General features: G+C 45.7%; 1 protein-coding gene across 1 annotated transcript; it reads left to right on the top strand.

The window, feature by feature from the left end:
- The first annotated feature begins 5,239 nt into the window (after positions 1-5,239).
- On the top strand, positions 5,240-6,790 carry HOXD11 (homeobox D11). Its single transcript, XM_008931052.3, has 2 exons — positions 5,240-5,924; positions 6,500-6,790. Exons 1-2 carry the CDS (start codon positions 5,318-5,320, stop codon positions 6,733-6,735), a joined length of 843 nt encoding a protein of 280 aa, XP_008929300.1. The 5' UTR covers positions 5,240-5,317; the 3' UTR covers positions 6,736-6,790.
- Positions 6,791-14,070: the final 7,280 nt, after the last annotated feature.

Genomic DNA, 14,070 nt, shown 5'->3' with positions numbered 1-14,070 from the left:
GCGGGGGCCCGCGGACGCAGAGGGGCCGTGAGGTCGGGTGCCGGTGCCTTCTCGGGTGGTCCGGCCGGGCCCTGCCCTTTCAGCGCTCCTGACTTTGGCCTTGTCCGAGCACTGTCCCAAACAGGCGAAAGGCAGCGGGCGGTGCCGGGGCAGGGCCCCAGGCTGGGTCACGGCCGGAGGGAAGCTGGGGGCCCCGTCTCACCTCTAGGGTGCTGCAGACGCGGGAGACTGGAGAGCACGGAGGTTTTGGTGGGACTGATTATTTTGAGGTTCTGTCCCCACGGCCATTTCCGCTTAGGTTTTTATGAGGGAAAAGGGAGAACAGTTTCGGGGTTTTGCCCAGATATAAACTTCAGAGGATAACCCAATCAGAGGGCCTGGGAGCAGTATTCAAGCCGTTTGATTACTGTTTTGGGACGAGAATGAGATCCATTTTTCCCGCATCTTGATGACAAGCTTTCTCTGCCGAGAGCCGCCCGTCTCTGCAGCACCAGAGCAGTCAGACTGGCCGGAGCTGCAGGGCCAGAGGAAATTAGACATTGCCTTGATCTGTTATCTCAGAATGTGAATTCTAAAAAAAAAAAAATCTCACGGAATTTTGTTTCTTATTAAAAACCCTTTTGGCCGCAATTTCCATCTAAATCTGATCCTTAACGAAGGGGCAGAGGCCGCCTTGTTTTCTGGTAAATAAAGTAGGCTCAGATATGGTTGTTCGTGGCGTATGCAACAAGGCTAAACAACTACAAGGGACGGCACAAAGCTGCTACCTACTTACACGAGGCTATAGCCTTCCTGAAGGCAATAAAATCATTATTTCATAAAGAGGCATATTTGAAATTTGCTCCTACTCACTCCTGTGCAGCAAGTTCTGCTCACAAGGGCACGGTAGACAGATGATTTTGGAGGTAAATCCCGGATTTATAGGCGGACAGAGGTGCAGCCATTTTCCCGAAAGCTTTTCAGAGAGCCCCAAAGATAACGCTAGGGTGATGTGTCGTGAGGAGAGGGAAAACCAGCCCAACGCGTGTCTCGCTGCTCTTACCGCATTGCCCAATGCAGAAAAAACCCTACCTCACTCATGGCGTGGTGGCTGCCAGAGGGAAAGCGAGGACGAAGCCTCGCCGGGTGAGAGTTCCCCAGGGGTAAGGGATGCGTACCTAGCCATCTACAGCCATAGACACCATTCCTGGGTTCCCCCAAATCTTCGAGGCATTCAGCCTCTGTGCTGGGAACTGACGCATTGCGGACAATAAGGGTCTCTTCATCCAGTGGCATTCCCTAATTAAAAAAACTAGGAGCAACCTCAATGATGCAAGCCAGGAGAAAAGCAAAAACCAGATAAAGCCCCTTTTATTATTCTCTCCTGGAATACTAGTCAGACGGCTACAGTCCATGAGAAATGGACCCCTTACGCCATTCTTTCTTGTCTTAGTTCTCCCCACTGAAACCCGTCCCTTTATTACATGGGTGATGTGAAATCCGAAGAGGAACCCCTGGTGAAGACATGTGAAAGGCAATGTATTATTTATTAAATGCATCTGATCCACGATGATAGTTTATTGTGAAGCTCCTAGTCTAAATCGCCTACGGAAAGAGAAAAAACAGAGGAGGTAGGATCTAAATTGCGATTTGGTGCGAAAGTGTGTGTATTACGTATCTCTGTATGTGTCTGTGTATATGTGTAGATGCACTTATTTCAGCAGCGCCCGTTGTGTGTAACCGTGTGTGCGCACACAGACGTACACAGTTGCGGGCTCATGCTGTGCATAGACACATCGGTGGTAGAAAGTGGTGCATGATTTCACGCGTGCCATGCTCCAGGTTTCATCCCTTCCTCTGAAGCAGAGGGCGAGGACGGTCGTTCGGGCGTGGGGAAGCACAACACGGGTGGCAGAGCTGCAGATGCGGGGCGCGCCCTGCCTCTGCGGTTCTGCTTGTGCACACCCACCCGAGCTGCCCCCTGGGTACATGTGTGCACACGCGTGTGCGACATGCCGGGTGGGCGTGCAGGAGATGCACCCGAAGGAGGTGGATGTACTCAACGCCCTTCGATTGGATTGTTTCGGGTGTCCTATCAGGTGTATTTCGCCCCCTGCTCCGGCTTTGCGGGTGTATGCGGGGCGGGATGGAGCAGCGGGCACCCGCTTGCTGCTCCCACACCCGCGTCCCCCCGCAGCATGCAGGCGACCGTCCACCCCTTTATTTACTCAAACATAAACATCTTTGCATTCCCACTGCAGCCTAAACGTGATAAAGCCCTTCCGAGAAGGCTCGCCATTCCCTCTCGTTTGATAAGGCTGCAAGCGCAACTCGGCTTCTTGGGAATGGCTCTGGATGCCTTTGTGCTCCCTAAAAGAGCATAAATAATTAAAGTTTGGCAGGGAGGAAAAGCTTTCTTGCAGAACTGTAGTGGCAATAAATGAAATGACTCAGAATCTCTTCTCCAGTCGGTTTTTACGAGAGCTGCTAGACAGTGTCTGTTCACGTTCTCCAGATACTAGGGGCGCCATAACAAAGTTAAGGTCAAGTTAGTGTCTTATCTTGGGTGGCACAAAAATATCGCGTCTTCTCCAGCCGGACCGGGTATATTTTTAAACCCAACCGTTACGCAAGTCGCCTTAATTTTCACGGAGAGCATTTGGAAATGTCACTTGGACCTGAATACTTGGTGATTCCAGGCAACGATTGCAGATGTTTCAAGACGCCTAACGGTAAAGTATTCGTCTGACTGTGTACATGATATACATTTATGTTTCGATGCTGTTTAATCTGCGTAAGGGAAAAAGAAAAAAAAAAGGGGGAAAGAAAAAGAAGGGGGGGCTACTGTAATGTTCGGAGCTGGGCTGGGAACCGACCCCAGCGCAAAAATGCTCTTGAAGACGGGGACCCCCAGCTCTACCTTATTCCAACGGGGTCTCTGCTGTGATATTTGTCTCACATTTCCCAAATTAGATCCCTTTTTAAAGGACTGTTTCTTAAAAGGGCTGTTTTCGTACTAACAAATCGTCGCCATGTCTTTGAACTTGAATTAGTTGAAACCGGTTGGCTCCTGCGCCAAAATTGATGCTAGGCTTGTTGCATCGAAAGGAAGGTGAAGCGTTCTGACAAAGGCGAAACCAGTTGTCTGACGGTAAAGAAAATGAAGCTCCATAGATTCCCAGAGGCACCACTTCTGATGAGATAGGCGATCAGAAACCTGGGGGGGGGGCACAATCTAAACGGAGACCTGCTTTGCTTTGCTGCAAGGTCCAGGGTGGTAAGTGACACAGGAGCCATTTTAACTGCGCAGACATCATTTTTAGGAGGTTGTTTGTCTGTTGCAGCAGAATCGAGGGGTCTTGAGAGCCGATTAAGGGAAGGAATGGTGGTCCTGCGCTTTTGGTTTCTAGCGATAACTTGCGAGAGTCTATCTGCTGGGAGCAATGTTTGGCGTTTCAGGTGTTTTGCGAGCGAGGCACCAAGGCAAAAAAAAATAGCATACTGTACAAAGAAAAAAGGGAAAGAAAGGCAGGGGCGAAGGAATGAGTTCCATAATATCTGCCTGGCTTGATATTTTTATTTTAGAAAGGGCAAGCCGGGCTGAGGTACGGAAGCCCCTTGGGCAGCCCTGGATAACTCTGGGGAGCCAGGGGATGCAGGAGAGGCCGTTCCGGTGGCCACGGCGGGGCGGGGGGCAGGGTGCGGGGCACAGCCCGGGCTGCAGGGCTCCCGCCCCCGGAGCCTCTCCGCATCATGGAGCCGGGGGCGCGCTGGAGGCGCTTGTCGCAGCGAAGCCGGGTCCTCAGGGGGCATCGCCACCTCGAGGAGCCGAGGAACACACGGGTCTTCTCCCCGCTTGCCCTCAGCTCTCTGGGGCCGGTTCCCCACCTGCTGGGCTCTCTGCTTGCTGTGGGACCTGGACGCTGATCTTTGTGGAGGTGATGTGGGGCCTGTTGACTTGCCGGAGCCTCCGCCCGGGCATTGCCGGGGTGACCGGAGGCGGCCCTGCTCGGCTTGGGGGAGTCGTCCTGATTTCGGGTTTATTTGGAGAGCTGCATGTGGTGGGGCTATCCTGGCTATGCTGTGCAGTGGCGGAGAAAAGGCATTCCCATAGAGAGCTGGCAAATGTTTCTGGAATGAGGAATTGCTCGAGCATAGGGCTATTAATGGCGTGTATTATTTATTCTCTTTTCAGTCTTTGCGACTCTGTTTGTGCTTGTCCATAAAAAATCATATTTCGAGGAGAAAATGAAAATTGGCAAAAATGAGCCCTCGAAGGCAGGGCGGGAGAGGGGCTGGCGGCTGCTGTGCGTGTCGCCTGCTACCAGCCCTGCTTTTCCCTTCCAATGAAAATGAACATTTTGGTGGGAGTTGGAGGCAGGGGAACAGAGGTCACTTTGTGTACTGCTCTGCTTCCTAAGGAAACCGAGCTTGGTGGACCTCTTTTCCTGCCCTAGCCCTTTGCCTTCCAGAAGAGCACGAAAGTGTCTCCCTTTCATAAACCCGGCTGCTGAGAGATGTTCTGTTTGCGTATTTCTCATTTCAGTTTGGCGCCCTGATACAAGCGCGCAGTGTTTGGGCTTATAAGCGAGGGAAAACGAGGTGGTCGAAACTCAGGCTTTGAATTTCGTGACCGGTTTTGATGCCAACTGTGGATTGCAGGAGCCGGGCGGGCAGATCCGGTTGTACTCTCGAGCGTGTGAATGGGACTTGGCTTTCCTGAGTGAAACATCACCCACCCGCTTATCATCTTCGTGAGCGGCGGCCGGAGAATATCGCTCCCTCTAAGGAGGAGCGATCACGTTTCCGAGCCGAGGGTGCCCGTAGGCGAACCCGCACCCCTCGCCCCCAGGGCCACCTTCCCCGACGGTGGCAGTGCTCCCCCCTGGCTGTCCGCGGAGGCCGGGTGGCGATGCGGGCGGGGGGCCGCTCGTCGTGGGGCTCTGCGCCGGGCTCCGGCGGTGGGCAGGCGCCTGCCCGGGCGGCGCGGCCCCAGGTGATCCGCCGCACCACCTACGTGTATCTCACATCGCCTGGTGAGAGGATGAGAGGAAAAAACGGCTATATTTGTACAAACGGCGCGCTCGCCTCCCCATGCTGGGAGGGCTCTTTGGAGAGATCTTAGGAGCCTTTCCGAGGGGCTGATATAGATATAAGGACATTTCTACATCGCGTCACGTGACATAATTACCACTAGAATCAATCAAGATGAATTGCACGTCAGCACACGGTGGGGATTTTTTCTTAGTTGATCCTGTCCAAACCCTCTTGTGCAATAGATGGATCTTGTTCAATGCATTGAAGCCTCCTGGTTCCTTGCAATCGCAAAAAAGAAGACATGACTGAGTTTGACGATTGCAGTCACGGCACATCCAATATGTATCTGCCAGGGTGCGCTTATTACGTCTCACCCTCAGATTTCTCGACGAAACCCTCTTTTTTGTCTCAGTCGTCGTCCTGTCAAATGACTTTTCCTTATTCTTCTAATTTACCTCATGTTCAACCTGTGCGCGAAGTAGCATTCAGGGAATACGGATTAGAGCGCAGCAAATGGCAGTATAGGGGCAGTTATGCTCCTTATTACTCAGCTGAAGAGGTGATGCACAGAGACTTTCTGCAGCCTGCGAACAGGAGGACGGAAATGTTGTTCAAAACGGACCCTGTCTGCGGCCACCACGGACCGTCTCCCACCGCCTCCAACTTCTACAGCTCGGTGGGGAGAAACGGCATCCTGCCGCAAGGTTTCGACCAGTTTTACGAGACAGCCCCCGGACCCCCGTACCAGCAGCACTCCGAGGGCGAGGGGGACGCGGAGAAGGGCGACTTGAAAGCCCAGAACAACACTTGCAGTAAAACACCTTCCAGCCAGGAGAAGAAAGTGACACCAGCAAACAGCGCCGATTCCCCTTCTGGTGAGGCTGTTGCAGAGAAGAGCAACAGTTCAGGTAGGTATCAGTAGTAAATTGGGGGCAAGAGTACAAGGCCAACACTTTGTCAAGCCGCATTTTATGTGCAATTTTATAAGCATCCAAAGGATTTTATATATCCTATAAGATTTCCTTTACCGTTGTAAAGCGTGTTTACGATAGGAAACCAATTTAGGTGGGCTTAAGGTATTCTTGGAAGAGGATATTAATTGTTATTAAATTGTTGATTTGTCGGGGGGAGACGGAGAGATTTCACAGGTAGTGCTCAGAGTTGCCTTCGGTGTAGAGCTTAAGATCTTCGTTTGTTTGGGGCGGGGGGTGTGCGTGAGAGGACTTTGAGAAACTTGGAATTTTTCCAGCCCATTTAAATATCTCTCTGTATTGCTCGAAGAGCTCTCTTTTAAGGAGAAGTTGGAAAATATTGGCTTTTTTTTTGCTAAATCACCCGGAGATTATAAGCGTCAGGAATATTTTTTGAACTGCCAGAGGGCTCCTATCCAGGCAATGGGATATTATCAAAGACTCTGATCAATTCCTAGCTGAGCATGTTCGTAGCAGAAGCGTAAATAAGTTTCTTCTTTCTTGAATTTCAGCAATTCCCCAGCGATCAAGGAAAAAGAGGTGTCCCTATACCAAATATCAGATAAGAGAACTGGAACGGGAATTTTTCTTCAACGTGTACATAAACAAAGAGAAAAGACTGCAGTTGTCCAGAATGCTCAACCTCACTGACCGGCAAGTTAAAATCTGGTTCCAGAATCGAAGGATGAAAGAAAAGAAACTGAACAGAGATCGACTCCAGTATTTCACTGGGAATCCCTTGTTCTGAAAAAAAAAAAAAAAAAAAAGTTAAAAAAGAAAAGAAAAAAAGAAAAAAGGAAAAATATATTAAAAAAGAGAGAGAGAGAGAGAAAGTAAGAGAAAAGGAAGAAAGAAGAAACACAATGAATAGTTTGGTCTCTCTGTCCTATCATCTGAATGCAAAAGTTAATTGGTTTACATGACACATCCACCCTGCGGAACTCAAAGTTTCATTTTCATGTGCAACTCCACACACTGAATGGCCACTGGAGATTTCAGGGCTTGGCGGAGCAGATTCCTGATAAGGGGAAACTAGAGTAAATCCAACTGTCCACTCTCAAGTGTTTTTCGCCAAAGGTGCTTTTTTTTCTCCTCTCCCACAGTACCAGCAATGGACCTGCAGTGTGTCTGGTAGTTTTTACTTACAATTCATTGAGTTCGAGGGGGGCTCTGTTGTTGCTTTTGAGCTAGGATAACAATTTCCTCCCTTTAAGTGAATGCGGTTTATTTAAGAGATGGTAAATGTGCGCTCGCTATATATATAAAATATATATATATATGTTTCTATTGTCATCCAAAAGCATGGGCCACTGTCTTTTTCATGTGAATAAATTGTTTCTAGTAAAGTTAAGGTTATAGCTTCCGTGCACTGCTGTATGGATTTCCATCTCCGAAAGATCCTAGCGTTTCCCGGGCTAGAGCCAAGTTCAGTTAAATAATAACGGGAGGAAGCCTAGTCGGGTTATTTTAAATGAATTTTAATTAAGTAATAGTTTAGATGCCTAACTCTCCCTTTGTAGGTATTCGTACCTTCCCCTCGCTGTGAGACAGAGCCAACATGGCTGTCTGCAGACCATCACTTCTGATGGTACAACAGTTACTATAAACAGCGAAAAAGGCTTTTTTGTTTAACTGATCAGGCTCCAAATAAGCCCAGAATCCCCACCGTCGATGATTGTTTACTTGTTAGTGAAGGGTAAGGCAGAAAGACCGAGGGCTCAGAGCGAGTCAGACAAGAGGGAGCTATAAACAATTGGCAGTGGAGGTTAAAAAAAAAAAAAAAAGGCAAAAAAAAAAAAAAAGGCACCAAAAAAAAAACCCAACTAAAAAAAACCCCAGCACTTTGGAGGCAGAGGGTGGACCTCTTAAATATGATTGCCGGGCAGGGCGAGCGGAGCGCGGCGCTGGTGGGAGCTCAGCTTAGCCCGCTTCCCGGCCGCGGCGGGCCCCGCCGGGGGCCAGCACCCGGTGGAGATCCGCTCCGCTCCTCGCCGCTTTATCTTGGGTGACCTGGCTGGGCTGTTTACAAAACCTTGAACTGTCTAGACAACACCATAAACCCCGAGGTTCTAAACAGCTTAATTGGGTTATATTATACACCTTCTGGTGGGTGAAAAAGAGATTTCCGCAGTGTGCAATAAAGGCGACGAGTGAGAAAAGAATTTGCCTTTTTTGAATAGGACGAAGGGGCTCTCGCTACGCTCGCACGCAGGGAAGGCAAAAGTGCCAAGTCAGTCAGGAAAAGCCCGAGAATTCCAAAAATCGAGAAAGAGAAGAAGAGGGAGGCATGACTAAAAAAAAATTTTTTAAACACTTTAGCAAGAAAAACATAAGTGTATGCCTTTGAACTTCCAAAATGTCAAGGTCATCACCTTTAACCTTTCTGAATAATTAGGCGCCTTAAGGTTCCTCTGTTATTTTCAACCACCACCCACTCTCTGTCTTCCTCTCTCCCTCCCTCCCTCTCTCTCACACACACGCACAGCCACACACACACTTTTTACCGCATAGCTGGCCATATTAGCAAATGCATCATAACGCAAAGAAAATCCCGGCTGGGTCGAGGTGAGCTCTCGGCGGCGTGCAGTGAGCGTGCCCGGCTCCGGTCCCCGCCAGCTGGAGCACAGGGGGCTCCTCACTTCCCTCTCTTTCTCTTCTGCACCCTGGGAATTCGACCCAAACATCTTCTTTCTTTCTTTTTCTTTCTTTCTTTCTTTCTTTCTTTCTTTCTTTCTCTTTCTTTCTTCCTTTCTTCTTCTTTTTTTTTTTTTAATTATTATTGTTATTATTTTTAACTAATAAGAAAAAGAAGGTTTTTGCTTAGAAGGAAACAAAAACGTGGGCTCTAGGAAATGCCTCGTATTTTAGGGAGAAAGACAATATTTCTATGCAGGTTTTCTGCGGATGTACTTTTCCCCACAAAGACCATTAATTAGAAATACGCAAAGTCGCGTGGAATTCCTCCTAGAATTTTGCCTGACCTTATAGAAAAATTCTTGCGTGTCTCCCGATCCTGAATCCACAGGGCGAGAACGAGTGATTTGATTTTTCTCTTCCTTGCAGTGCTTTAATAATCTCTCTCAGCGTATTAATATGCCTTCAAAATGCTAAGATACCGCAAAAGCAGGCCGCGGAAACCGAAACACCCTAACATTCATCTTACAAAAATGCTCTATGACAGCAGTGTTAAGTTGCTATTAAAAAATAAAAGAAGAAACCCAAGATTGAGAGCAAATTTAGCTGAGGAGAAAGACCTGGAAGAGGAGAAAATTCCCGGTGCCTGGCGGGCAACGGCCACAGGAGGGCGCGCCCAGGCGCTGCAATGCCGCAGCCTCTGGTGCTCCAGTCTCTTTTCCCCCTAATAATAATTCCACTGCTAATAAAATATCTAATATATAAGTAACGATAAGATTTCAGGGCCTTCCAAATGAGAAAATAAAGCATCAAAAAGATTTATTAAACAAATAACCCATAACCGTGACGTGCTGGAGAAATATGCCATTTTAAAAGATTTTTTTTTTTGGTCATAATCTTTTATAATACATCCGAGCTTAAAAAAAAAAAAAATAAAACCCCCATAATTTTAAGAAAGAAAAAAATCCAAACCCTGAGATATTCAGAATTCATTCCCTAGAACGAAAATCTGTCCTTTAAGGAGAGCCTTAAAGCGGGTGAAACAAAAGTAATGTAGAACCACGCGTTTCCACAATTTATCTTTGATTCTTACTCGAGATTTTTCTTAAATAAATCGCTGGATACAGAAAACATAATGTTAAAAACATATTTTATTTAAGGAGAGATTAACGTTAGCTCCTGGGAGTGTTTATTTTTTTAAAGACAGACAGAGAGACTAAAGAGAAAAGAAGATATTATTAATATTCTAACATCACCTTGCCAGGCATTGCTGAATGAAATCCCACTCTTTAAAAGTACTATGGAGTTCTATTAAAATGAAAGTAGAGATTAGAAAATTAAAGTGAAGGTTATGAATTCCCTGGACATTCTCCAGCGACAGAACATGTTCTATCTTTTTGGTTATTGTTTTGTTTTGTTTTATTTTTTCCCTCCAGTGTGCACTTCTGATCAGAATCTGAGGAAAGAAAGGATTTCGCTGCTTTCTGCTTATTTGCAGAATTCATCAAAATCTATTTCATGTGTGCTCAGCCATATTCCGCGTTTTTTAGAGCCCCGTGTCTCATGAAAGCATTTGTTGGCACTTTGTCTGCTGGGTTGTTGGGGTATTTTTTTTTCAGAAGTTCATTGTTAACACTTTCCTAGAAATAGCCTTTCTGTCGGTAATAAAACGGCATTGTACAATCTGAAATCCTTGGGATCCCTGACGCCAGAGGTAGCCCTTGCAGGCACAGCCGTATCCCGGAGGAAAACCCATTGGTCTCTCGGTGGAGATACTCATTTCGAGGGGGAAATGTTTAGCGAAGTTTTTGTGTTTGTTTTTCTTGGCATAAGAGTGCTCCTTGCGAGAGCCCACACCAACCCCAAGCCCATCAGGCTTCATACGAGGTGTTTTAATCCCTCGCAATTACGGTGAGGCCGATCTCAGAGCATGTAAACGAGTGATGGGAGCCAGGATGTGTGTTAATTTAAAAAAATTATATATATACACCAGAATACGGAAATGCCGCTTTCTTCTTTTTTTTGGACCATCGTGTAAATGTAATGATTCTGTCTACAACCTCTTCTACTTTTCCTTTTTATCCTTTTCTCTGTTTAATTCCTTTAGACACTAAAGGTTGTGAGCTATTTCCAGATGTCTTTGGGCTTGTCCTTTACAGAGAACGAAAAGGGCACTTGCTTATTTTCCGATTAAACTGTAAATGCGGCAGGAATATGCCGAAAGATAAATGTGAAGCCCAAATACCGAGGCTGAGGTCTAGATGGGCGACCAATCTACACCGTAAAATCTCATCACACCAGATATGCATTTTGGTGTTCACAGAAATATAGAAATACAACAGGGGAAGGGCTGAGGCTTCGGGCGAAGCTGAGAGTACAGTCAATGCTACGGTGCGATCCTTACGCTCAGAAATAACACCTTTGAAGAAAAGGCCAGCGTGCTATTTTGTTTATTTCATAAGCTTTCCTATTTAGGGAAACGCATAATGTCAGCAGTATGTCGTGTCTGTCCCCCGCCCTCCGTCAAAAAAAAATCCAGGGAATCTGAACCCTCAGCCCAGACGCCGACTCTTTCTATGAAAATATGGCATATAGAAATCTGGGCAACGTGACAGTTGCATTATTAAAAGAAGAAAGGGCACAATATCGTAGCCAATTTTTTTCTTAAATAAAACTATTCTTCGGTCTCCCTGCAATTTAACAGTGTGGCATAAAATACACAGTCTGCGCGTTTAAATACACTCTAAATAAAATGTTGAAATCGAGTAAATCAAAGGAAATTTACTAAAAACTTCCTGGGTTCCAGCCTGTTTTTAAAAGAAGACATTTCTCGCAATACCTCTGTTACTGAAGGCATCTGCAAAATACATAGTTTCTTTCGTACTTCTCTCCCATCCCCCTCACATAATGAGACACAAACACAGCAAATTGCAACTATGAGAATACTCGGCGCAGCTGAGACAAAAAATAATCATATCACCAGTAATAAGGTTTAGGAAGATAAGGCAGTGAAAATTAAGCCCTGCTGCCACGTCTGGTAACCTCCAGTTTTTAGCCCTGACATTTGCTAGAGGAGAAAACTGTAATGTCCACCTATGCTTTATTACAAACAGTAATTTACATCTGCATGGACCCATTGGTTGGGGCATTTTTCCACCCTCGTTTGGAAAATATGGGGCTCTGAGAGCAAAACCTTTATATTAATGTAGATTATATATCTCATTTATTGCACAATATTGATTTATTTATTAATGTTAATTACTTTATTCCATTTTAATATGATTTAAAACAATAGTGACATTAAATGCCCAGAGCCTAAGTCCCCAGTTCCCCAGTGGCTCTCGCGTGTTTATTCAACTTCTATTTACATCAAACTTAAACTTTCTACTGTTCATTTTCAATAAAAAATTGCTGCTCCTTTTTAAAACCCTCATGATTTACCGTGAGGGAAGGGTCTTATGGAGCCGTTTGCCAATTCCGAACACAATATTTAAATTATTATAATCTCAACAGTCATCTGAGTTTCCGTGTAGTGACATGCACGAAATTAATATTTTCAATTACAAAAAATCAAAGAGCCCTCAAGTCTAATCAGGAGTCCAGAATTCAGCTCTTCCAGCAGCAGCAGCAGCGAGGCCAGCGTGGAAAGCAGCTTAGCATTTGCTTATTGTTTTAACTTTACTGTTGGGCGAAACCCGCCGCAAACCTCTGGGCTGATACTTCAGCTGGGATTTTTCTGGGACCCCCTTTTCTTACAGTGTAAATAAAGATTATGAAAGAGCCATTTGATGGGCATAAAATTCCTGATTAGATTTAATAGTCAAGTCTTAAACTGCGTCAAGAAAAATAGTATTTTGTTTCTTTAAACTCTGTGGGTTGTCCAGGCTGTTGTTGAAGAGGAGGAAATTGCTAGAAGGCGAGGGGGGGACGCGGCGCTCGGAGGGAGCTCGTGGGCTCAGCCGCGGCTTCTTTCCCGGCTCAGGCGAGTCTTAGCCATGGCTCTGATCATGATCTTACATGGCAATCGCGCCGCAGCGCCCGTGGCTGCGCTGAGCCCGCGGCGGCGGCGAAGCGTGCCCGGGTAGGGCAGGGGCTGCGCCAGGCGCAGAGGATGCCGCGGAAAGGGCTCGCGAGCAGCGAATATTGCGAAGGTAATATTGAAACTCTCCGGCAACCCAGGAGCTGGAGACTGCAGCTATAAAAGGCACTGGCTCTTAACCTGACAATGATGTTGTATTTGAACAGCTGCGATAAGGTTTTAAAAGGTCTGTCTCATTGCCACCGCGAAATTTTAAACAGGGTTATTGTTACCAGCAGCGTAAAGTGTACGGTAAAGTGCAAAATATCCAAATGTCAGGAAACAGAGGAAAATTCAAATCCACGTTGGTGGAAAACGCTTGTTTGTAACTGTGTGAAAGATGCATTTAAATTCTCTTTTAATCCTTTCAAGTGCTGACTGCTCTTGGGGATTTGAAAGGGTGTTTTGATGGTAGAAAGGCCCAAAATAAGCAGGCGAATGAATCCGAAACAAAAATTATCAACAAGTTCACTTTGTGTGGATGAGAGTCTTTGACAGCATTAGTCCCAGATAAGAAATACTCCAATCTGAGAACACTTAAAAAAAAAAAAAAAAAAAAAAAAAAAAAAAAAGAGTAATAAACCCAGTTTCTATCGCCACTATTTAAAATGTAGTAACTGCGGTGTAAATACGACTAAGAAGTGGGAGGAAAAACAGTAAAACAGGTTTAAAACGTTGGGACGAAAAACTCTGGACTACCACGTAGACAGTTGCTGTTGCCTTCAGTTGGTTGTTTTCTTGTTGTTTGTTTGTTTATTTTACAATACAGATGCATTTATCATTCTTAAAAAAAAAAAAAAAAAAAGAAAAGAAAAAGAAAAAGTTGCTTGAAGGAGTTGCATTGAGGATATCGGTTTCTATGTTTTTTAATGAGCAGTACTACAGAAGGAGAAATTATCTTTTTGGTGCTTTCGGTTTCCCGAGCAAGTGAAACCCCCACTTTTTTTACTTTTTTCCCACCACCCCCTCTCCAGGCGGTCTGGAGAGAGCATTGTAAAATAATTTGAGGAATGTAGCTTCCCTATAAAATTCGAGCTATGACAAAAGTCCACCTTTTAATATTTGACGATTTGTGTTAAAACAAAAATTGACCTTCTCGGTTAGCAGCGAGGAAAAAAAAAATCAATAGTATAATTTTCAATAATTCATAACGTGAACGCCATTATGCTAAATCTTAACTATTAATCTTATCCTTTACAAAGTCTCGATTGATTTGTTAATAAAATATCTTCCCGTGCGCGGCAACAGAGGGTATAACTCTTGAAAAAGCCTCAGAAGCAAGAAAATTACCGAGTAGCCCGAGAATGCAGATGAGGGGTTTTTATTGATCGCCCCCTGATTCTCCTTAATACGCATTAATAAATCCCGCAA

This window comes from Manacus vitellinus, unplaced genomic scaffold (genome assembly GCF_001715985.3).
Source record: "Manacus vitellinus isolate BGI_N305 unplaced genomic scaffold, ASM171598v3 scaffold_20_pilon, whole genome shotgun sequence".
NCBI classification, from domain to species: Eukaryota; Metazoa; Chordata; class Aves; order Passeriformes; family Pipridae; genus Manacus; species Manacus vitellinus.
Note: the sequence above shows the minus strand (reverse complement) of the source record. Positions and strands in the feature narration are given on the sequence as shown.

Excerpts from the sequence above, each read along its gene's own strand:
- HOXD11 (XM_008931052.3), top strand. The coding sequence starts at position 5,318 with ATGACTGAGTTTGACGATTGCAGTCACGGCACATCCAATATGTATCTG. Across the intron at positions 5,925-6,499 it reads AGAGAAGAGCAACAGTTCAG|CAATTCCCCAGCGATCAAGG; the intron begins GTAGGTATCAGT and ends CTTGAATTTCAG.